Genomic DNA, 25,224 nt, shown 5'->3' with positions numbered 1-25,224 from the left:
AGTATGACTCAAATAAGGACCATACAGTTTCAAAAAGCATTAGGAAAAAATGCTGCTTAACATTCTCAGTGAAATAGCTATTAACAGATATCTAAGAATTGGGGATTCAAAAAACCAGAAAATAATATGATATTATTTTATTTAACGATTGGAACTATTCACATACACACATGCACACGCACTCAAAATTCTACATAAGAATACCAAGGAAGCAGGAAAGGCAGAAATGGGAGTTGAGATTTTTCGATTGGGTAGGAAAAGAAGACTTTGGTTGTTTAGGAGATGGGTAGAGATGTTCAGTAATTCTCAAACTTTGGCGTACATTAAGAATCAATTGGTATACATGGGTTGTGGGCCCCACCTGGAGGTTCTGATTCGTTAGGTCTATGGTAGGACGTGAGAATTTACATTTCTAACAATTACCAGGTGATACTGATGCTACCAGTCTGGGATCCACACTTTGAGAGCCACTCCTCCAGACTGCAGTAGAAAAATATTGTAGCTAGCTCTGTAGGTCAAAAAACTGAGTAACCATGAAAAGCGTAGAAACAGCTTTAAAACCACAAAGGAGAAAAAAATATATATAAAAATGTTGTAAGTACAACAGAAGGCAAGAAGGAAGAAAACATAATGAAGAAGAAAAGGAGAATAGTAAACACAAATGAAGACAGTGAAACTGAATCTATAGACTGGAAGACAGTTTCTGCAACACATCAAACTGAAAAGGAATTTGTATCTAGGATATATTAAGAACCCTTGTCAATCTTTAAAGAAAGGACAAAACCTTGAGAAAATTTGCAAATGATATGATTAGGCAAAAAAAGGAAACCAGCATGATCAACAAGCCCAGGAAGGTGTTTTGTCTCATTAGCAACCAGAGACACAAGTTAAAACATGTGTTCTTACCCAACAGATCATGAAAACTTAAAAGCCTGATAATTCTAAATGTGAGCAGGGATGTGGAGAAACAAGACAGAAGTCTCCCATCTAGGTGGTGAGAGGATGCACTGGTACAATTCCTTTGTGAACAGTCTGATACTACCTCGTAAGGATATGGTGCTCATATCATATCCAACTAAAGATGCATATTCTCTGGGACCCAGCAGTTCTGCTTACTAGGATCCTATCAGAACTCTTGCATCTCTGCACATGGAGGTGTGGGCATGAATGCTCTTGTGGCATTGCTTGTGATAATGAAAAACTGGAAATAACCTAACTCTTTCACCAGCAAGTGGATAAAAATGTCAGATCTTCATAAAAGGGAATACTGCAAAGAATTAAATGAATTGGTACTATGTGGAGATAAATTCTACCTGTGGGTTCTTTAATGTTCTTTACTAGACAACGTTGTTGACCCCAGATACTTGGAACTAGCCTCAGCTAAAATTATCATTGAAACATGTAGTTTATAGTTTCAATGATAAATAAGAAATTTCCATGAAGTCCTTGACATGAGGGCTTTTGTGAACCCAAAACGCTGGGTTAGCCACTATTTGTTTAGATTACAAAGATAATGCAGAAAGTTAAAGAGTATTTCCATTCCAGTAACCAAGTTTGAAATTAATCTATGCTTCTTTTATATTTTGTTATCATGAAATTATCTCTAAGTCTATTTACTAAACAGAACAAAGAACTTTGCGTAATATGCAGAAGTTTGTTTAATAGTTCTTGTCCAAAGATGGTTAACTTGTGAACTTGAAACAATGTGTGTTTATTTTGTTCGTCATAGAATTTGTAATAGATAATTGTATTTTTCACTTAAATAAAGTATTCTTCTGTTCTTGTTTCAATTAATAGAGCCAGTGTATTTTAAAAAGTTCATTAAAATTAAGAAAGCATAGGGGCACCTGGGTGGCTCAGTCAGTTAAGTGTCTTACTCTTGATTTTGGCTCAGGTCATGATCTGAGGGTCGTGGGATTGTGCCCTCCTCGTTCAGTGTGGAGTCTACTTGAGATTCTCTCTCTCCCTCTGCCTGTGGCTCTGCCCTTCCCTTCATGCTCTTGCTCTCTCTCTCAAAATAAATAAAATCTTTAAAAAAATTAAGAAAGCATAATTAAAATCTTGCTCTCTGCAAAAGTATTTTTTTGAAGTAAAATTAATTAGTGTTTCTAGCATTCACTTAAAACTATAATACTAAATCTAATTTTCCAGTTACATGTATTAATAAGGTAAGTCTCAAAAACAAAAAGAGTGAAAAAAGCAAATTGTTGAATATGGACCTGGAGGTGACACTTATTTAAACAATTTAAACATTCAAAACAGTACTGTATATATACAAGATGAATAAAAAATATGTAAAAATGTGTTCTTTCCTTCATAAATGTAATTCTTACAGACCAATGCCACACAGCGGTGTTCCTTCCCCATCCTCCCACCCCAGCTTTTGTTCATGCAGATGCTATGCAAACATACTGAACTCCTGTAGCAGGAGCCCTATAGGGGCAGTCGTGGGCTGCTAGCAGCAGCAAGCTGGCAGCATCTTTCACACCGCGCAGTAACCTTCTTGCACATTTCCAGTTAGCAGCCTCTTGTTTGTCTGCAACTACACACACCTTCCCCGGTCTCCTAACGCTCCCCAGCAGTGCCCCACCCTCAGCAGAGGATGCCACCTAGCATGTAATCAGAAAAAGAGAGGTCAGTAAGCATTCCCACTTGAGCTTCTCCTCCCCTGCTTACTGACACATGGATCTGAATCCAAATCCTTTATTCCCTTCATGCCCCTCTGTTTCTGTGAGAACAGTGGCCTTCCTTCTACATCTGTTCACTGACCCGTGTTCTGGATCTCCTCTCGTTTTACTTTCTCAGAGTATCAGTTTATCGATGGCGCCTCCGACTCCCCTGTCTTTATTCTCTCTTTACGTGTTTTTATTTCCCTTTGGTCTACAATTATGCTTCACTATCTTCCAACTTAAAAAAAAAAGTCCTCCTTGATTTTCCATGACTTTCCCATTTCCATTATGCCTATTTATTCCTCCTTTAACAACACTGATTTCTGAAAACTTTTGTTGCTAAATGAAGAGCCATTAGGGTGAAAATCCGTTTCTGACCAGCTAATACATGCAGTGACATAACCCTTCACCATCAAATTCCTTAAAAGAGAAAGCTGCTAGTATGTTCTCCACTGTCTCCATCCACTCCCATGGTTGTTTGGTCTCTGCCTCTCTTAATTCACTAAGTTCTCTTGCCAAGAGCATTGTCAGTTCACTGTGTGTGGGTAAGTACAGTGTTTTGACTTGGCTTCTTGGAAGTCATTCATAAAGCTGATTATTTCCACTTATTGAATGCCTTTCCTCCCTTGATTTCAATTTAGTTGAATGGACATTTATTGATGGGGTAGATAGGATGTACCAGAAACCAAACTAGGTGCCAGAGATATGGAGATGAGTAAGACTTGAACCCTGTTCTTGAGAGCTTTAAAGGCTGGAGATGGGGGGTATGGAGGAGACAGGGAAATTGTGCTTCAGTAGAAGGGCATGGGCGCTGGGCTGTAACTCTGCTTATAAGCAAACAGAAAAAATAGGCTGGTGAGGTGGGGGGACACCAAGAGAAGGCTTTTCTGGAGAAGGTGGTACCTGAACTGAGTCTTGAAACTTGGGTATTAATATGGTTTCCAACTTTTCTTATTTCCTTTATATCTCTTTGGCTTTGTCTTTCCATGTCTCTTCTTTTTTGGTATTTATGTTCCTCAGGCTTGCTTCCTTGATTCTCTATTCTCTTCTCATTCTACTTATTCTTGACATGTGTCTCTGACCTTGATTGCCACTTATCCCCTCCTTAGATCTGTCTCTTGGACTCCAAACTAGATTTATTTCACCACCTCCCCCTCTCCCCCCAGCTTTGTTACAGAATCATTGATATATAACATTGTGTAAATTTAAGATACACAATGGAATGATTTGTGCACATACATATTGTAACATGTTTACCGCACCACTCTTTCTATCTGATCTGTATATTTTATGGGCAGTTCAACCTAAAATACCTAAAAATGGGTAACTATTTAATTCCTTACATCCACCTTCCTCCTGTGCTTCCTGTCAGCGAATGCCACTTTAATTTCTCTGTCTAGATGCCTAGGTCAAGCATTTAAGAATCAAGTTTGATCCTTCTGCCCCCCTTACTGCCCATGTCTATATGGATACTGAGAGTTATTGATTTGGCTACTTCATATCTCTTTAGCTCTCTACTTTTCTGCATTCCACTGCAATTGCCTTGGCTTAGACCGTCCTCATTTTCTGCCTGTTGTACTCACCTGCTAAGTAGTCTCTCTGTCTTCAGGCTTTCTCCCCTTTAAGTCTTTCCATATCCCTACCAAGCGACCTCTCCAAGAACAGATCTGGTCTCTTCATTCCCCTGATTAAGGTCCTTTGATCACTCCCCACTGCCATCAGGATGTTCCTGATTTCTAACAAAATCACACTGCATATGGTTCTCTGAGCATACCAGTCTCTGTTGTGGTTTTGTAATTATGCATATGCTGTTCCCTCTGTCTGGGACTTCCTTGTCCCCTTTCCTAGCTGACCATACCTCAGCCACTCAGTTGTCACTTCCAACTACCAAAGGCTTTCCTGTCTCTGTCTTTCCCAGTGTAGCTTACCCTGACCCACAGGCTCTGTAGCATCAGAAGTTTTGTATCTAGCATTTCTCACACCATACATTTATTGCTCCTTGGCTTGTTTGTATCTTCTGCTTAATCACTAGGGTCCTTGAGGCCAAGGACTGTGTTTTTGTCCTCTGTGGCCTCAGTTCCTAGAGTAGTGGCTGGCACAGAGGCATGAGACATGTACTCAACAGGTGTGTGTGTGAAGTGAATAAATGGATCTAGCCTCCTCTAAAAATTTCCCCATGGCTATCATCCTGGCCCTGGTTCCTTCTCAGTCTGCATTATAAAAATAAAGAAAAAGGGAAGTAATAGAAATAAGATAAAAAGATTTTTCAAAAAAATGTTGGACAAATGACTCTTGAATAAGTTTTTTATTTTTATAACAGTAAAAACTGACATCTTCAGCAAAACCACACAAAAAAATTCCTGTCAGGCAAAATGGCATAAAGAATCAGAGAAGACTCTTTGGATAAATTAAAAAATAGCAACACAGGGAAACAAGTCCTGAATAGTAAGTTTGAGGTTTACTTAAAGGCATATGTTTTAAGACAGTCATAGGTAATGCTTCACAAAGACTAGAAAGATATCTTTAATAATAAGCAGATGTACTTAACAATAATTCGAGCTAACATGTATGAGCTGCTAGACTGAATATTTCACATACATGATCTCAATTGGTGTTTACATGACACTGTGAAGTGTGTATAATTATGATGCCCAGGTTACTGATGAGAAAACTGTGGCCTTTGTCTGTATCCAAACCTAGTGCTTTCTGCCTTCCCATAAGGAGGTTTTTCCTCAGGGGGCAGAGCTCAGCTATCCAGGGAATGCATGGGCAGGGCTTTGTCTTCCAGGATAGAAACGTGCCTTGGCTGATGTGACCCATGGCAACCTGGCTGCCTTTTGTGGATTGCCCTATTTAGGAGTCTTTGAGGAGAGGAATGCTCAGGGTCACATATAATAATGGACCAGAGGCTATGGAGGGAGGTAAAATTCTTGCTTAATCCCATCTACTATGGAAAACTTCCCTCTGAGGTCTCCAGGCCTGAGTGCTGAGAACCAGCTGCTTCTTCCAAATCAGGAAGAATGTAGCAGAACGAAGAGCCAGATTACCTGGGCAGAAGTCCCCACAGAGTCAGGACTAGAGCAGGAGGCCCACTTGTCACTCCTGGACACTCAGGTGGCTTAAACCGGACACATGTGTACGGGAGAAATAGGACCTGTTAGAAGGAAACGCACCTGCATACCTGAGTGATACCGAGACTAGGTGCACAAACCAGTCTTCAGTTATTTTGAGGCTCCCCCAAATCCCTGGTTCAGAGCTCAGCTCACAAGTAGATCCTCCACTGTATGTTCTTGATGATCTAGGAAGATTTTACAGACAACTCATTATCTGATTTAACCTTCACAAATTTCTCTCCGCTAGATGCCACTGATCCTCTTATAAAAATGAAAATATGGAGACTAAGACTAATGTGTTCAAAGCCATTCCAAAAATGAGGATTGCAGCTTGGTTCCCAGAGCAGCAGCCCTCATGGTCACAGGCTCAAAGGCTTGCCTCTTGCTGTCTTGTATTGGCCTACAGAGCCCACTGTTAACTATTCAGGACTTTTCAAGCTGGTTATTAGATTGTTCGTAGCTTGAAATCGCATGGTGTGAGCCGACCACAGAAATTTGTAAACCCTACCTGTCAGGGTGTCCCTCTATGTGCTGCAAGCCAGTTGACAGAACTGGTTTAGTGGGTCTAACCTGTGAGTGCTCCCATGACTATCCCCAATCACAAGTGTTGCTATTAAGTGTGGGATCACAACCCACTTAACAGCAGCCTCCCTTCAAGCTTCCATGCACCTAAGACGTGGGACTGCTGTGATGTGCTCTTTCACAGGACTGGACTCCTGTGAGTAATTGATCCAGGGAGTAAACAGTAAAATTAGTGAGACACTTCTAAAGAGATGTTATTTTCCTTGCCTTTTATTTCTGTTGAAATACCATGAAACTTTGTCTGTCTTTGCAAGGTTGGTTGGTTGGTTGATTTTCTCCTTCCACTAGAATGTGAGTTCTCCGAGGGTGGAGACTGCATTTCTGCTGCTCCCGTGTTAGACAGTAGTGTGAAAGAGGATCAGAAAAATCTCTGTTCCTCAAACAAATACAGTAGAAACCAGCAATGAGTTCACCAGTAGCAAGCAAACAGGGAAATGGCTATAATCTCACTCTCTAACTGTGAGAACCTGGTAGCCGAAGAAAGAATTAGGAGAGTCTGTAGTCACGGTGCTTAGCATGGCTTCTCACCCACTTCCACCTTCCAGAAGCAGCACAAGGGGAAATAGGAGGTGAAGATTCTTTTTTTTTTTTTTTTTAATAAGAGAGGGAGAAGGGGGAGGGGCAGAGGAAGAGGGATAGAGAATCTTAAGCAGGCTCCACACCTAGCATGGAGCCCGACACGGGGCTCGATCTCACAACCTTAAGATCATGACCTGAGCTAAAATCAAGAGTCCGACATTCAACTGAGCCACTCATGTGCCCCAGTAGGTGAAAATTCTTATAAAATGTTTATAAATATTGCCAAATTTGTGGAGAAGCAGATGAAGGAAGTGAGTAGGCAGCATAGGAAGAAGTCTGGGCACCCTTGCCCCATGGGAATAGTTTTAGGGGAGATAGCACTCACAGGTAATGTGCATTTTATGATATTAAGGAAATTTCTGAAAAAATAGAACTTGTGTCTGCAAATTAAAGTTACCCAGAGCCCCAGCAGAGTTCTCCTCTTTTCCTTTGCGCCAGAGACTATGGGAAAATGAATCTAAAACAATAGTTACTCTTTAACCCATAACTCAGAGGAGAAAACAGTGCAGTGTCAAATGAGCTGCAAAGGTGTCAATGAGAACTGATTTGTATTCTATCTGAGCACAGAGAAGTTTGGTTAGAGCTGTCCCCCTTAAAGGTGGGTAAAAAAAAAAAGGCATGGTGCTAGATAGATTGAGAAGAAGGAAGGAAGGAAAAAGGGAAGTGGAAGAAAGGAAAAGAGAGTTGAAGGAAGAAAGGGGAAGGAGAAAATGAAGGGAGGACCAAAGGAAGGAAGGAAGGAAGGAAGGAAGGAAGGAAGGAAGGAAGGAAGGAAGAAGGATAGGCCCGAAGGAATAAGGAAATGAAAGGGAAAAAGGAAAGAAGGAAGGAAAGGGAAGGAGAGGGTGAAGAAGGGAAGGAGTGAGAACATAATAAGACACAGATGAATAGTTCAGTCCATATTTCCATGGGTGCTTTGCATCTTTATGATGTATGAACAGGAATTCTTTTTAGAGGGGGGAGGGGCAGAAGGAGAGGGAGAATCTTAAGCAGGTTCCATGCTCATTGTGGAGCCGGATGAAGGGCTCAGTGTCACCGCCCTGAGATCATGACCCAAGCCGAATTCAAGAGTCCGTTGCATAACCCACTGAGCTACCCAGGCACCCCAGGCATTCTTTATTAGAACAGGAACATAAAAAATAAGGACTCAAGGACAGAATGGTAAAAAAACAACAGCATGAAATGCAGAAGATTTCAGAGCTAAGGGAACAAATTAAGGACCAAAACAACGTCATTGCAAAACTTACGCATAAATTAGAGACAACAAAGAACAGAGTACACACAGCTGAAAATCAAATTACTTCCATAGAGAGAAAGCTGAAGATTTCAGAGTGCACCCAGAAGGAAAATGCAAGAGTTGAAAGCAATTAGAACAGAGTCTCACCACCACTGGGCTCCTGGCTCACTCTCAAGTCCAAATCCTACCAATTCTTCCACTTCACTGGTATTATCAGCCCAGTGACCTACCACGTTTCATAATTCATCAAGCTTTCTTGCCTCACTCCCACCGTATCCAGCTTAGATTTACTTAATGCATTCTTTGAAAGTAGGAGCAATACTTCTGTTGTTGTTTTATTTTATCTTTTTGGCAAATTCTCCCTGGAATGATAGCCTTTCTGGTATGGCTGGTGCTTGGTTTAAGGCAAGAGATACCCTCTATCAAAGGCTTTTATGCTATGGGCTGTCACTGCGGTCAACCCTGAGGAAATGAGGGTGTAAGTTCACTGCGCTGCCTCCCTCTCTTCTTTTATTATATTCACTTGCAAAACAAATAAAAACTAAAACAAAACTCTAAACAAAAACCCTACCATGATTAAATCCAACAATCTGCTGCTTTGAGCACCTGAATGAGGTTGGAGTAACTAATACAAATAGACTGGTCACAGTCCCACTTAAAATTTATGCCCATAATTATCAGAAGAGCATTTGACGCTTCCTGGCTTTCTTTGTGTGTTCTCCTTGCTCTCTAAATCTTCAAAATGATCTTTATATACTTTCCTCTCTCTCCTACAACCTTTAGTATCACTCTGTTCCTACACTCTCTTAGCTGATGGCTTCCCTTTACCTGATAAAAATATATGGTTGGTAATTTGGCTTCCTCCACCATAGATACTTGATTCTCATCCTTCCGGTGTCTTCAGCGGCAGAGTAGCCTCTCCTTCCTTCATGAATCACTTTCTTTTCTTGGCTTCTAGGACAACACCTACTTCTCCTTTCTCCCTAGCTCTTCCTTCTCAGTCTTCTTTATTGGATTCTCCTTTTCCCAACCTCCAGATGTGACTGTACCCAAAGGCTTAGTCCTGGGTCCACTTTTCTATCTACATTGGTGCCATGTTCAGTCCTCACATATGCTGTTTGTTTTGGGGTTAGAGAACTGGGCACAAATATTTCTTAAAGCTCAGATGATTTTGTTGCACAGTGAGGGTGGAAGACCACTGTCTACCCATGGTGATTTTCCTCCTGGTGTTAATTTTACTCATATGTTGGCCATTTCTAAATTTCTCTTTCCATTGAACTCTAGACTAGACATAGGTACCTCTTGTCTACTGGATTTCTGATAGATATCTGAAATGTGACACTCTGGACCCCTGTTCTCAATCCAACCTATTACTTCTCCAGCCTCGTCCATTTCAGTAAGCAGCACTAATTTTAACCCAGTTGCTCAAGTAGAACAAAACCAACCAACAAACCAATCAAACACACAGAGCATTAGAATTTGCCCTTGGTTCCATTTTTCTTCTTCCTCCACTGGTCATTCCATCTACTCGAGGAAGTTCCATCCATTTTGTTTGCGATGTACATCCCAAAGACGTCACTCTCCATGTCTTCACTGTTACTACCCTAGTCCACATCATCATCTCTTGCCTGGATTACTAGTATTATCTCCTAGCTGGACTTTCTGCTTCTATTTTTTCATCCCACCTCTTCTTTCAATTCATCTTCTACGCATTAGTCAAATTGGTCTTCTAAAAATGTAAATCACTTCACATCCCTCTTCCGCCCTCTTGCTTATACCTTCTAAAGCTTTTACATTGCATTTTGAATTTCATCATCTGAAATTTTCTGTGTGAAATGACTTCTGACTATCTCTTACCTCATAGGCTCCTCTCCTACTCTCCCACTAAGCTGTAGCTACATTGACCTTCTTTCTGGTACTTAAAGAAGCCACACTTATTTTTGCCTTAGGCATTTTCTGTTCCTTCCATGTAGAAGGTTTCTCCTCTAAGGCCTTTTATTGATGGAGTCTTTTGAATTATTCAGGACTCAGCTTACATGTCACATCTAAAGAGACGCCTTTCTTTGCTAAAATAGCTTTTCCTCCTACTTATTCACCATGTATCCTTACATACGTAGCACTTACCACACACAGTCTGAGAAGTATCTGGTTTTGTTTTGCCTTGTTTATTTTCTTTCTCCCTCTTTAGAATGTAGGTTCTGCGAATGCAGGATCTTACCCATTTTTTTCATACTCATCTCCCCAGTGTCCAGATACCCCAAACATATGTATTGAATATACTCAGGAATGGAAAACCCATGGTAAAAATGATCAGTGTTCAGGGTTAGATACGTTTAAGTAGAAAGCCAGGACTGACTACTTGGAGGATTATAATTACAAAACAGATTTTAAGTATTAAAAATCTTGACAAAGTTAAAATAATAATATAACTTATGAAACTAAAAATGTGAATTACAAAAGGCAAATTTCCTTATTGTTCAGAGTAAGGAGTCGGTCTTAATTTCTTCTGTTAAATTCAAGAACAATTAAATTTTACATTAAAAAGATTGTATATAGAGTACAGTTTCATTTTACATTTTATACTCCCCACCCCCGCTACTTACTCATCTTCTTTTTGGATGAAAAAAAATGGTACAAAGAGAAAAAAGATGCTTATTTTGGGGTTGTGAGAGTACCAGTATTTTTTTTTTTTTTTTTGCTTTCTTCTCTAATTTTCCCCCTATTACTTAAATTAAAAATAAATGATCATACATCAATGGAGTCATTGTGAAAAATAGTGAATGAGAGATGAAAAAGCACAATGAACATTTGTGGAGAACTTTACAAACTACAAGCTTACAAGCTACCTGTGAAGGACCACACTGAAATAGGGATCAAACTAGAGAGATTTTTCTCTAGGATTTTGCTGGCTGGCTTCTTCTTTAAGAAGGGAGGTATTAGAATAAACCTGAATGCAGATTAAATGGACTCAGAAGCAAGAATGTGTGCATGTGGCGTCTTTAGGGAAGAGAGGCGATCTGTGGAGCGGGGGAGTCCCTTCCAGAGAAGAGCACAGTGAATGAGTTTCACAATCTATTCTGACCTAACCTTTGTTAGGAGATGGGTGATTTATCTACTGTAAAAGGGGGGGGGACAGGAGAAGATGGGCATGGGCAGATGCAGGAGGTTATGTTGATTTAGAATCAGTGGTGGGAAGTTGAGGGGTTTGATGGCTAATTCCTTGTATGACCTCTGTGAAGTTGGAGACAAGTCATTACTTGAGAATGCATGATGGAAAGTGTAAGGAAATTGGAAACGGTATAAAAATAGTGGAAAAGCTACTCCAAGAGAAAAACAGCAAGATTAATCGGCACTGCTGAGGGTTCAGGGCTGAGGTTGCTGATTTTAAATGTGAAGTGATAGCAATATATTCAGTGGAGTGATTTTTCTCCAGCTTTGCTCGTCTGTTTGGGTGTAGGTAGGAGAATGTGGGCAGTTGAGTTCAGTCATGGTAGGTACTTTGAGAAAGAGGCCTAGGGAAGTTCAGGAGTTTACAGGAGGAGGAGGATTGTAATGGACTCCAAGATGATGAAGACAGAAGTGAAGAGACTCTCATGGATAAGGTGAAATTGGTTTGGCCTGTGAGGTGAAAGATGTTGATGAGTTTGAAGGAATTTTGTTCCTGGGGCATTTGAGCTGTAGGTCTTCCTTTCACATACAGCAAAAATAGAGTAGCTGAAGCATTCATATTAAGGTCCTTGTCTTAGCTTCTCTGATGTAAAACTTTATGGTTTGGCACAAGCTACTTACTTGAGACTCTGTTTTTTTTTTTTTTTTTTTTAATCTGTAAATAAATGGGTTGAGAGGCAAGGGCCTCTTAAACTGAAGGGAGCACACAAAGTACCTGAGTATCATGTTTAAATACAGTTTCTGATTTAGTAGGTCTTAGGTAGGGTCTGAGGTTTTACATTTATAATAGGCAGCCATGTAATTTGATGCTGCTGGTCCAGGGATCACACTTTGAGTGCAAGGAACAGATAAAGTCTATAAGGCTTCAAAATTCTGATGATAAAATCTTGGACCTTGAAATATATTTCCCCCTCTTTCTTGTCTTCCATTTCTATGCTTTGCCAATTCATCTTGAAATCAAGTCTTTGGACACTTCTATAGTTTTCCCTTAACTGAGCAGGAAGTCAATAGAGAAAGATGCAAGCCCCGCAGAATGGCCAACGCCCAGCAACGGAAACGGAAGAGTTCTGATGACGTCTTACAGTTTGTGTCTGCCTGGGTGGGGGTAGGTGATACTGCCTTTTCCCAGGCATGGTGTGTCACACAGGAATGTACTATCATGCAGGAAATGGCTCCAATACAAACAGGGACGCCAGAGATCAGGCTTGAATGAGAGACTGATCACAGCAAATGGCACAGTACAGGCAGACACTTAGATCAATTTCCTTCCTTTGTTGTGTCAAAAGGCTTCACTGTGTCAGGCTTCCTTTCCTTAAAAAACATATGTTCCCAATCTCATATACAATACAAAGCTGACCATAAGTCCTCCTTTACTCCCCCAACTTTACGTTTCATTTCGTCTTAAAGCTAAGGACTACTGGAAGGTCAGCTGGTACCCACGTAGGGGAACCACCCTAAACTGTTCCCATATTGTGTATTTCCCATATGTAACCATCCCATTTCAAAAGGTCCCACCTACAGGGATGTGTTTCTCTGGACTGAACATGTTTTTTTTGCAGGCAATCAATTCACATTTCAATTATTAGAAAAATAACGAAGTGCTTTAACACTTGAATTGATGATTGAATATGATGTATTTGACCCAAAGGGAAAATTTGTTGTAAGGAGAAATAGATGAAGGAAAGGAGCATAACATTTTTGTAACAGCTGTAACTGTTTGAGGACAGATTTCTTTTAATGAGATGGGTGTTAGTGAACGTAGAAAATGCTGAGTATGAGTAATTGAGGGAAAAGTCAGAGTCAACGTTTCCTTTCCTTTCGGGATCTGTTTCAAAGGAGGAGGAAATCATTCTGAGAAGTACTTACTGGTTTATAGGGTGCAGGACACTGCCCACAGGCCAAGTTTACAAAAGAATTGAGAAAGACACATTCAGGATCTCAATGTCAGCTTCTAGCCTTTTGTCCTTTGGGGCACCCTGCCACCATTGAGACTGACAAAGGGGGCTGATGTTATCAAATGGCTCCTTTTTGCTTTCTGGAGCTGGATTGATGCCATATTTGAAGATGGCAAAACATAAAAAAGCAAGGGCCATTTTGCCTAAGGTCTGTCTGTTAGGTTTTCTTTAAATATCCTAATGCCATTCAAGAAATGTCTTGGAATATGTTTTACATTGTGCCTAAATCTAAGCCACTTTTATCTCCAGGAAGTGGTGGCGGGGTCTCACAAATGAAAGTAAGGGTGTTATTGGTAGCAGCCTTTTGCAGTGGGGCAGGCAATCCATGGAACTAGGAAAAGGACAGTCACAAAAGCCCATTTCCACAGGAAAAGAACACTGTGTGCAATAAACACAAATGAACTTGCTGCTGCCCCCCTCACCCCCATCCCACCACCTTTTATCACGCCTTCATACATACTGTTGAATCCACAGGCCATGGAATAAGGTAGATGACATCATTGAATAATTAGGTTGAAATAACATAAGAGGCCACTTTAATTATAAAGCCAGAGCTCATCAGTGCGTTGAAATGAGGAGAAAGGAATTGGAATAACCTCGCTTGAATTGCATTGTTACTATTTTGCAAAGCCAAAAAATTCCTAGGATTTTCACAATAGGCATTGTGGAGATTTTTTTTTTCAAAGGGGGTTTGTAGGGGTGTGTGTGAGTGGATTATAAAAGACTGCAAATTACTTTGAATAAAGAAGAATTTATATATTTTTTTAATGAAAAGGGTTTCTACTACGTGTAGCAAATTAAATTCCAGATGTTCATGGCTACAAAATCTCTACCAGATGTAGGAACTCATGGTGGCTGGGGATATTTATTGCAAGTAAGGCATTCAGCACCTGTTTCAAGAGACCTCCCCCTTACCTTTTCATGTGTGCTAGCATGTTAATTATCAGGAGTGACGAGATATTTAGCCTCCATAATTAAAGAGGCAAGGAACGTTTCTAAAATTTTAGAGTAAAATTAATTATTTTACTCTAAATGCCAGTTAAGTAAATAACTACAGTGGTTCTTCTGGGACATTTTTGAAAATTCATTAATCACACTGTTTCAAAATAGGGGATCCGTTTTGGGAAGTTAATTCAGAGTGGAAAAAAGGACTTCAGATCACATAATCCAGCCCAAAAGAAAGACACTGACTTTCAGCAGCCCCGATTGCTGCTTTAAGGTAACCCGTTTGCTAGAGAGTCCTTATTCTAGAGCCTCCCCGTGTATGATCCGCGGTGTTGCTACTGCCTTTCCGATTGCGTAAGAGCAAACCAGGGCTGTGTTCTCAGCACACTTCCATCAGCAGAGCTGGACCGCCCCAGGCTGCTGGAGGTGGGTCCTGAAGCGGGCCACTTCCCCCTCCGCAGTCACACAGCAATCTGAATGTCTGCGTGAGCTGCAGTCTGGGATGCATGTTAAAAATATGAGTTAATTAAGATCACTCTCTACTACTTCGGAGTGAAGGTTTCAGTCTTTACTAAATCGGTCACAAAGTAAGCCACATGTAATGGTCGTCATTGTCTTTGGGATTTGTCGCTTGCTATGGAGGTTGGAGCAAGAGGAGAGAAATGAGGCATTTTTTTGAAGCTCACACTGCCATACATTCCCTCACACACACATCCTCTCTTCCGATCTGCGGCCCCTTTAGATGGTAAAACAAATTACCTTTTTATGAACTTGTTTTGCCTCCTGAGGTCTGCCCTTATGAATTTAGCTGGGATTGATGTTTTCTGTTTTTTTTAATAGATCGATTTTTAGGTTCACAACAAAACTGAGCATAAAGTAGGAGAGTGCCCATATATACATCATCCCTCCCCCTCCCCAGTGCTGCCCCCTCTACTGTCATCATCCCCCACCAAAGTGGTACACTTGTTACAATCACAAACCTGTGTTGACACACCATTATCACCCAAAGTCCGCAGCTGACAGTTCCCTCTTGCTGTTGTACTTTCTGTGGATTTGGACAAATGTATAATGCCATGTATCCACCAGAGTGGTTTCTGCCCTGTTCATTCCTCCCTTCTCACCCCTGGGAACCCCTGATCTTTTTCTGTCTCATGGTTTTACCTTTTTCAGAACATCATGCAGTTGGAATCATTGTGGTACATACACTGTTCAAGTTGGCTTCTTTCCTGTAGTCATATGTGGTTAAGTTTCATCCATGTCTTTCATGGCCGAATTTCTTTTCATCCACATAAAATGTTGGGATGGGAGAATGAAAACACATAGTAGCTTGCCAGGAAGTCGAGGCTCCAGTGATGAAGTCATTCTATGAAAAGGCCCTAGGCTAACCCACCTTGGATTTTGATAGCCCACCAGTCAACCTGGAAAGCTTTTATATGCTGGTTAGCCTAACCCTATTTTGCCATGTGATGTTCACATGCGTTTGCTGTCCCTTATGCTCCCAAACCAATAAACCAATAAACATAAGAATCCAATGAGACTCAAAATGGATTATATTAGGTCAAGAGGATATTTATTCATTTCTACAAATTAAAAGGTATAGAGAGTGGTTTTTTTTTAAAAAAATATAAACGAGACTAGAGTAGTTTGTCTTCTGATTCCAGCTTCCTGTTTCAGCAGAGGGCACTCCGACCTTACCTAGAGCCCAGTGTTTTTTCATTTGACCAGTTTGGGAAAGTAACTAGCTTATCAGATCCGTCCTTTGGTTTAACTGTCAGCAGTGAGAGTACTGTTGAAGTAGAACCACGTGCATCGAACTAGGGCCCAGCCCTACCCTGTATGATCCTGAGGTCTTTCATTCATCTCTACCCTACAGCCCCTACTGTTCTGTTCTCTAGTGTAATCCATGCATTTACATGTCACCTTTCTGACTAGTCTGTCAACTCCTTGGGGCTGGTACCCACACATTTCATCCTAGCACAATGCCCGGCACAGACTACACACTCAACAAATGTCTATTGAATAAATAAATAAATAAAAAAGAGTGGAGTCTGAGGGGACTGTAATGAATGCAGGATGTGCCTGTGTTTGATGTTTCTATAGAAGCTACTATTTGGCCTATGGATTCAGTAGTGTTCCTGGTTGAGGTCATATCCATGCTCCATATTGCTCTATGTCAAGAGGCAAAAATGGCATTGGCCTTAGACGCAGGGTGGAAGCACCCACTGTATCACCCCCTTCAGCATGGCATTATGTTTGATCCCCATAATGGTTTGGCCCCAGCAAATCATGTAGGTAAATCAATGCTAGTTCTCCTAGCAGAGTTTGGACTGACAAAAGCCCAAGACAAATCCAGCTTGTGAATGTGCATGTACCCTTCCCCGGTCATAAAATGTCCCCGTCTTCCCCTCTGAATCTCAAAATTTTAACCACACAGTGAGTCACCAGCTCAAATGCCACCTCTCACAGAGTTCTGTTTCAGGCTACCAGGAACCTTTCTGCCCGGTCTCCTATAGCAGTGAAAACTTTGAACAACCCTTGCAGCACTTAGCAAGTTCTCTCTTGCCTTATAATTTTTCATATGTATGTCTTATCTTCTAGAGCTTTATCTCCTGTAGGAAGGAACTTGACATTTTTTTGAGTGCCAACTGCATGTGTTATTTCATTTAATCCTGGCAACATTTCAGTGGCAAATAACCACCCTCAGCTTGCTGATGAACTGGAGCTCAGATAAGTGAGTTATCTTGACTGTTATCACCGAGCTAGCAAATGATGGAGCCAGATTTTAAGACCAGTTTGATGCCAAAGTCCACGTTCTTTCCATTACATTATGCTGCTTACAACCCCGAGAGAGCTGAGCCTTAACAAGTTGAGGGAGGTAGAGCCCCTTTTTACTTTGCCCTGTTTGTAGGCCTCCAAAAGCATTATGATTTTCTTATTTCACTGTCATGACAAACTGCTCACAGAAGAGAATCTGTAGACTGTCATTCATATTATTTATATGTTTAAATTTTAAAAATTGATATGTAATCTATATGAAGTAAAACACCGAAGTCTTAAAATGTGCAGCTTGGTGAGGCTTTTTTTTTTTTTTTTTTTTTTTTGCATATTGTGCAGGAAAGAGTTAGCCGAGAAGACTTGAATGCTATCCTTAAAAAGGCTTGCTTGCAAGGTTGCTAGGAATTTGAATTTTGAGAGGGTTTGTGTTGTTTTCTGGTAAGAGTGGCTCATTGTAGGGGTGCCTGGGTGGCTGTTGGAAGAGCATACGACTCTCGATCTCAGGGTTGTGAGTTTGAGTCTCACATTTGGTATAGGGATTGCTAATTAATAAATAAAACGAATTTAAATTTTTTAAAAGAGTGGCTCATTGTGTATTTGTGGGAACAATATGGTTTATGCTGAAGATTTGCTTTTCTTCTGGGAGTTTGTAATTTGGTACATGCTAGGCAGAAGCTACCTCTGTGACTAGTTCCCAGTAAAAATCTTAGCACTAAGTCTTCAATGGGTTTCCCTCAGAGACAGCACTTCACACATACCACATTTATTGCTGTAGGAATTAACAGCATCCTGTGTGACTTCACTGGGACTCTTAGACTCTTGCTTCTGGTTTACTCTGAACTTTGCCACATGTGCTTTTTCTCTTTGCTGATTTTACTTTGCATCCTTTTTTTTTTTTTTTTTTGTAATACATTATAACCATGCTTGTGACTCTATACTGAGTCCTTTGAGGCCTCCTTGTAAACCATTGAACTTGGGAGTGGTCTTGCAGTCTCCTGACTCACATACACACACCTGTGTAACCATCAAACAGATCAATATATAGAAATTTCTATCATGCCAGAAAGTTTCCTCATGCTTCTTTCCAGTAAAAACCCTTACTTCCAAAAAGAGGTAACAATTAGTCCAACTTCTATTGCTGGAGATTGGTTTTGCCTGTTCTTGAATTTCAAATTAGTGGATCATAAGATAATTATATATATGCTTGTGCCTGATTTCTTCCACTCAAAGTAATGTTTTTTGAGATTAATAAAAAATATCCAATACAATATCCAGCCTCTTTAAATCTTATGGCAATTCATATCTAAACACCACAATTTATACTTTCTTCTGTGGATGGACATTTGTGTTGTTTCCAGATTTTGGCTATTATAAATTATAGCTGTGATGAACATTCTTGTATAAATCTTTGTGAGAACATATGCATTCATTTCTCTTGGAAAATACATCTTGGAGCCAAATTGTTGGATCATAGGGCAGATGCATTTTTACCTGTATTAGAAACTGCAAAGCAGTTTTCTAAAGCAGCTGTATCACTTTACATTCCCATCACCAGTGTATAAGAGTTTGTCACCACATCCTTGCTAGTGCTTGGTATCATTAGTCTTTTTGATTTTAGCTGTTCTAGTGTGTGTGGGGGGTGAAGTCATATTTTGCTGTGGCTTAAATTTGACTTTCTGATGATTAGTGACACTGGGCATTTTTTCCACATTATTATTGGCCATTTGGATATCTTCTTTTGTGGTGGGATTTATGTTACATTTTGAAATGATTTAAAAATTTTTTTCATATTTTGTCCTTAGCTCTATCACCTCATTTCTGAGTTTTTTTTCATTCTGATTGATGATGATTTGTTGGTTTGTGGCTACCCACACTTTCCAGTCAATATATATTGGCAGGGTGCCTGGGTGGTGTAGTCCGCTGAGTGGCCAACTCTTGGTTTTGTCTCAGGTCTGATCTCAGGGTCATGATCTCAAGATCATACTCTATCATGAGAAAAATCTCCATTAGTTCATTTGAAAAATATTAAGTTATAGTTTTCATCTGTTCTGTGGTCTTTTTTTCTGGTGAGCTTTCATTATCTACAGAGATATTTTCCTGTGCCTAGTTTTCTATTTTCTTATAAAAATGTATAAAATTCAACTGTAATTCCTTTCTGTTGCTCATTTTCACATGAGATTAGTTTTTCTCAACTTTTGGGGGGAAGGATGGGTCAGGATTGCTTGTCTAGCTTGATTGCTACAGAGTTCCTTCTTTCTGTTATTTTATTGTTTTTGTAAAAAAAAATGGTGTCATAATTCTAGAGCTCTTCTGGTTTTATTCCTCATCCCCACTTTCTTTGGACCTTCTCTTTTGTTCCTCCTTTTCTTTGTCAAATTAGGTTATATCCCCGCAGTTTCTCCCTAGTGCTGAGCTTTGTCCTGGAATAGCACTTTGGCAAGTTCACTTCCATAGTTAAGTCCCAGATTAATCCAGCTTCTTAAAATCTTCCTGCCATCTCATTGCACTCACCTGTGAACAACCCTTCCAGTTCAGCTGTGGTCCTCAAATTGGCCACCCACACTTTCCAGTCAATATATATTGGCAGGGTGCCTGGGTGGTGTAGTCCGCTGAGTGGCCAACTCTTGGTTTTGTCTCAGGTCTGATCTCAGGGTCATGAGATCGAGCCCTGTGTTGGGCACCGTGCTCAGCGGGGAGTCTGCTTGAGATTCTCTCCCTCTGCCTCTGCTCTTCCCCACTGCCCTCTCTCTTTCTGTCTCTCAAATAGATAAAATATATATATACAGGCAATTCTGGGGTTAACTTGTTCTCAGATCTGCTAGATGCCCCCTTACTTCCCTTGGCTTCTACCTGTATAGATGCTAATAATACACGAGTCTTGGTGTGTTGTCCTCACTTACTCCAATTCTGGAAATAACTTATTACTTAATGTTATAGATACTGTATGTAGCTTGTTGGTTTGGCTCTGTTTTTATGGGGTGATTAGGGATATTAAAAAAGCTACATACTCTCACCACTATCTTCTCTTATTATATTTTGAATTTAAGCCAAGGTGGGTTTTTTTTTCCTTCCCTTTAGTGTATTTATATTTTAGATGTTATCTTAAATTGTGGAACAGGAGAACACATCTCCAGTTAAAGAGCTCTCAGGGAACAGATAGCAAATTTTCAACCTCTTGAGATCATACCGTGGTAAATGGATGTCTACTGGGCCTTTGCATCAGACTCTTTTGAGAGAAGGGGCTTGAGAAGAATATATAATTCTATGTTTGGCTTTTCGCTTTTCTTTTTGAAAAACAATTCCCCTAGTTCCTTTACTTGTTTTCCTTCCCTTGATTTAAATTCCTGGGAGTATATTTCACCATTTTCTTATGTAAGGGGTGGCAAATGAAACTTCTTAAACTCTTTTCCTACTTCCCAAAGCAACTATAGACAAAGGTATGGACTTCAATCCAAACATACAATGGAACACATGGGACTGTTTGAATCTTTACGTAATGAAATTTCTCCATGGGATTCTTGCTTTCTTTCCTATCTCTTTAGGACTGCTCCTATACTGAATTTAGATAATGAGCCTTCTGGTTAGGGAAGTTTTTCCTTACTTGATGGTTAGTGACCAGTTTCAGAGTGCTGCAAATTGGGGTAACCGCATAATCCGATGGTTCTCTAACTTTGTCTACATAAGAATATCGTGGGATTTTTGGATTCCACAAACTGGAGATTCAGAAACAATATTGTAGGATAGGTCTAGGAATCGGCACACTATATACATCCCAGACGATGCTGATGCAGCTGGTTAGTCTAGGGATGTCAGTTCAAAAAACGTTAGTGTAAGCGAAAACTATTTTTAGAGACCAAATCAAAGCTAAGTTTGGTGACTATATTATCTAAAATAGGCAGTGAGCTTTCAGAAAATGCTCTGTGTGAACATTCACTCACTCATTCATTCATTGTTTTAGTTAACATGTTAAATGCTAACCGTGTGTCAGGGCCTGTGCTCATTCATTTTAAAACTAATAAGAGAAGGATCTAGACTTTATAGTTAACGTGAAAGAAACATGCAAAGGAATAATTCCAATGTAACGTTTAAAGGGTAAAAGTGTTGACGTTTGACATTCTCATGGGAGGTATCTGTGACTTTCCAAATTTGCCATATAATTCCTTCCTCAAAATATGTCTGTAATTAAGAATGAAGAGTGATAATTTTAGTGATACACAGAGTCCAGGCTATTATAATTTTTTTTCATTAAATGACCTCCAATTCTGTTCTACTTTTGTTCAATAAAATGATGATGGTTCCATGTCATGAACCTTCTGGTCTGTCAAGAGTATTAAATCTACAATTACCAAAGGTTATCTGAGATTAAAATATTGTGGAACAGTGCTTCTTAAATTCAAGCAAGCTTGTTAAAACCTGGATTCCCAGGCCCTACCCCCAGATAAAAGGATTCAATAGGTCAGAAGTGGGACCTGTGAATGCCCAGTTTCAATAATCTCCCAAGTGATGCTATTGTTGCTCGTCTAAGGACTACATTTTGAATAGCGCGGTTTTCAAAGAGCTGTTGGTAGCACTTAAGAACTAGTACTTAATATCCCTAGATTGGGGAGTGACAGAGCATGATGAGGAAGAAGAGGCTCTTCACAAAGTACCTGGATATTGGAGATTCAGTAGGGGTTTGTAATGTGGGAGAGAGTGGATCACAGGTAAAGAGAAGATTTCCAGGCAGACGGCAAAGTAGGTTCAAAGACACAGGCACAAAACAGCACAATGTGTTCAGGGACCTGTCTATAGACAGATCTTTCTATAGTCCAAAAGCCCACAGTGACTTTGGAGACAGTGGGAAAAACTAAGCTCCTACTTGAGCAGCAGAGGAAATGAAGACAATGGTATGTGAGCTTCAAGGAAGCAAATTGTGCCAAGAGATAGCAGGATGCACCGGTGTATGATGTCCTTTTGAGATATTTCTGAGAAAAGGGTGGCTGGTTTGCTTCCAGGGATGAGTTAAGTAGAGTTCTGTCTGTGTTGCAGAGCTTCCTGTGTTTAGAGCTTCCATCCAAATTTCTAATTCTGTGATATTAAATATGCATTTAAAATTTGGGGGCATGAAGAGGAAAAATATACCTATTTCTATTTGATTAGGCTTGAAACATACAAATAAGTAGAAAGCCAGCTTCTGCCAGAGAGGGAGAAAAACTCTCCAAACATCTCTCTCACTTTCTTTTTTAAAAGATTTATGTATTTGAGAGAGAGAGAGAGAGAGAGCGAGAGAGAGCGAGCGCGCGCGCCCACATGCAAGTGGGGGGGAGGGGCAGAAGGAGAGAATCTTAAGCAGACTCCCCACTGAGCTGGGAGGTGGATGCAGGGCTCTATCTCATGACCCATGAGATCATGATCTAAGCCTAAATCACTAGTTGGACCCTTAACCAATTGAGCCACTCAGGCCCCCTCCAAAGATCTCTTAACTCTGAATATATGCATTTTTGGTTGCAAGTTCAACGTAGACTTTGACTTCTTGACTGTATTCATGGGCAAAGAATCTGCAATAATCCAGTTTCTCATTAGAAGGAGCTGCCAGACAATGTTGTATTCCAGGGCAGAAAAGAGGACTGCCCCTGGTCAACAGATGTAATAATTGGGCATGCTCATTAGTGGTATCTGGAGTTTACAGGAAAGAAAACACCACATGAGAAAGAACATTTCTAATTGTGGCCCCAAAGACGTTCACATTGCTGGGTCTTCATTTCTTTACCCAGGAGGACTGGCAAGCCTTTTGCAAGAGGAAATAATAAGACCAACCAAGCCAAACAGTTTCTGCATGTGTTGTTAAAGAGAAAAAGGCTATCCATTTTTACCACAGATTTTTCTGATGAAAGGTGAATTTTCTCCCCCAGCCTTTCCCTCACAGCTGCTGTGTAACTCTGGAGCCTGAAGTACTTCCACTCTAATAAAAATTTTCATCTTATCTCTCAGTAGCAACTAATAGCAGACCCTAGGCATATGTGAATAGCCTGGCACATTCTCTCTTCCTTCAGTTTTAACTGTCCAGATCCAGAGGCGGGGGAGCACTGCAGGCTCAGCTGCACACAAAAACCAGGGGCTCTTTATTTGTGACTGATTGGCTTGGTAAATGGATTTGTCACAGAAATCTCTGAAAGGAAGTGACCCAAGTCTTTGGGCTTTTATGTGTTTATTTTATGCTGCTAAGAATTGGGTTTGACTTTGGTTTTTAAAGAAAGAGCCTTTATAGTTCATTCATTCAGTCATTTATTCATTTATGAACACGTATTGAATATCTGCCATGTGCCAACCACTGTACCAGGCACAGGGATGCTAGGGACAGTAAGACTTGGCTTTAGAACTTTCTAGTGGTAGAATTAGGTAAGTAAGCAACTTTTCCCATTATCTTGAGGTAGAAGGGGTATTTAAGTCTACCTGGGGAAGCTCCCCAAACAAGGAAAAATGTAATCTGACTCCTTGAAGAAGGAGCATTTGTCTTCCAGATAAAGGGTTGGTTGGGGTCTGGGACGCTGAGGAAGGCAGCAATAACAAATGCAAAATCATAGGAACTCTGCAGTCTGGAAAACTGGAGGGAATTTGGATTAGGTGTGGGGTGGGACAGATGCTGTTAGCGGTTGAACGTGGAGATCCAGGAGAGGCCACACGGTGACAGACTCAATACACAAATGGGAGGAAAATCCCTGGGATTTCTGGATCCAGGTTCTGGATCTGGGTGTGTGTTCTCTCTGTACCAAACACTTCATCTGTAGAATGGGATAATGGTTGTGCTTATTTCACAGCATTGTTGTAAATATAAAGTGAGGTAACACATGTCAAGGTTTTAGCCTGATTACTGGCAATTTTTTGTTCTCCATAAATTGCAGTAATTACAGTGACAGCAGAGATAGTAGTTGTTCTTGTTGCGTATGCCGATTATAATATTTCTGCAGTCTTTTCCATCGGGGCCTGTGAACAACTGTGGGTGAGTCAATTATCATTCCACTTGGGGTGGAATGGTAAGATACTGATTGAAGGAAGCGAGCGAGTTCTGGGTTCCCAGAGCTGAGAATGAACAAAACTTGATCAGGACAGTGAGGATGATGACGCATATCTGATAATGGATAAGTCTCCCAACTCTCCACCCTAAACTAGGCTCTGCTGAACTTGACACTGCTCCAATGGTGCTCTCTAGTGGCCCATAGGAAAAGAACATTTCCTATCAATAGGATCCAGATTGAATACAGTAGTACCCCACCCCCTTATCCGATGTTTTACTTTCCGCCCTTTCAGTTACCCAAGGTCAACTGCGACTGGAAGTGGACCATCCTTCTGACAAAATGCTACATCACAATGCCTACGTCATTCACCTCTCGTCATCTCATCACGTAGGCATTTTATCATCTCACATCATCGCAAGAAGGGTGAGTACTGTATAGTAAAATATTTTGAGAGAGACCACATTCACATAACTTTCATTACAGTGTATTGTTAGAATTGTTCTAATTTATTATTAGTGATTGTTGTTAATCTCTTATCATGCCTAATTTATAAATTAAACTTTATCACAAGTATGTGTGTATAAGAAAAAACAGTATATATAGGGTTTGGTACTCTGCATAGTTTCAGGCATGCACTAGGGGTTTTGGAACGCATCTTGTGTAGATAAGGTGGGGACTACTATAAATTATATGCAGACCATGGAATACTATGGAGCCATTTGAAAAGAATTAATTAGAGCAATCCCAGTAAACTTGGAGGAATTTCCATGAGGGTTTGAGGGAGAAAAGCAGGATACCGAAAAGCATAGTTGATGTGAGCTCCCTCTTATAAAATAACGACCAAAAAACTTGTCTCTTTAATGTTAGTTGTGTATGGATAAGTATATATACAGGATTAAATAGAATTATGTGAGCATAAATAATATATGAAAGGATATAGACTAGGTTGTAAAAGTGAATTCTCGTGGGGTGGGAGTAAGAGCTGATGTATGTAGAGGAAAGATAAGAGATTACAAAAGTCAAAGGTCCACATTTATACATTCATGTAAAATTGTTTTTAAATACATATATTCATAAATAAAAGTTCATTTGCAAGTAAAATAGTCCAGATGATGGAATTAATGAAAAAATATCCCATAAAAGTGAAACAGTATGGAAGATAATTTACTCATCTATTTATAATTTCTGATTTGTGACCTTTTTCTT

The 25,224-nt window shown here is 40.2% G+C and overlaps 1 protein-coding gene across 1 annotated transcript in view; it reads left to right on the top strand.

Annotated features, from left to right (window-relative positions):
• The window catches only part of CEMIP2 (cell migration inducing hyaluronidase 2), a 125,402-nt gene extending 100,970 nt beyond the window's left edge, over positions 1 to 24,432 (top strand). Inside the window, exon 23 of the mRNA XM_087858782.1 lies at positions 24,311 to 24,432. Coding sequence (XP_087714908.1) covers positions 24,311 to 24,353 — 43 coding nt within the window. The 3' untranslated portion in view covers positions 24,354 to 24,432. The remainder of the gene's footprint in view (positions 1 to 24,310) is intronic.
• The last annotated feature ends 792 nt before the right edge of the window (positions 24,433 to 25,224 follow it).

The sequence above is a fragment of the Ursus americanus genome, chromosome 34 (assembly GCF_024610735.1).
Source record: "Ursus americanus isolate L20-20 chromosome 34, mUrsAme1.1.p, whole genome shotgun sequence".
Classification (NCBI taxonomy): Eukaryota; Metazoa; Chordata; class Mammalia; order Carnivora; family Ursidae; genus Ursus; species Ursus americanus.
This window is presented reverse-complemented; position numbering and strand designations above follow the sequence as displayed.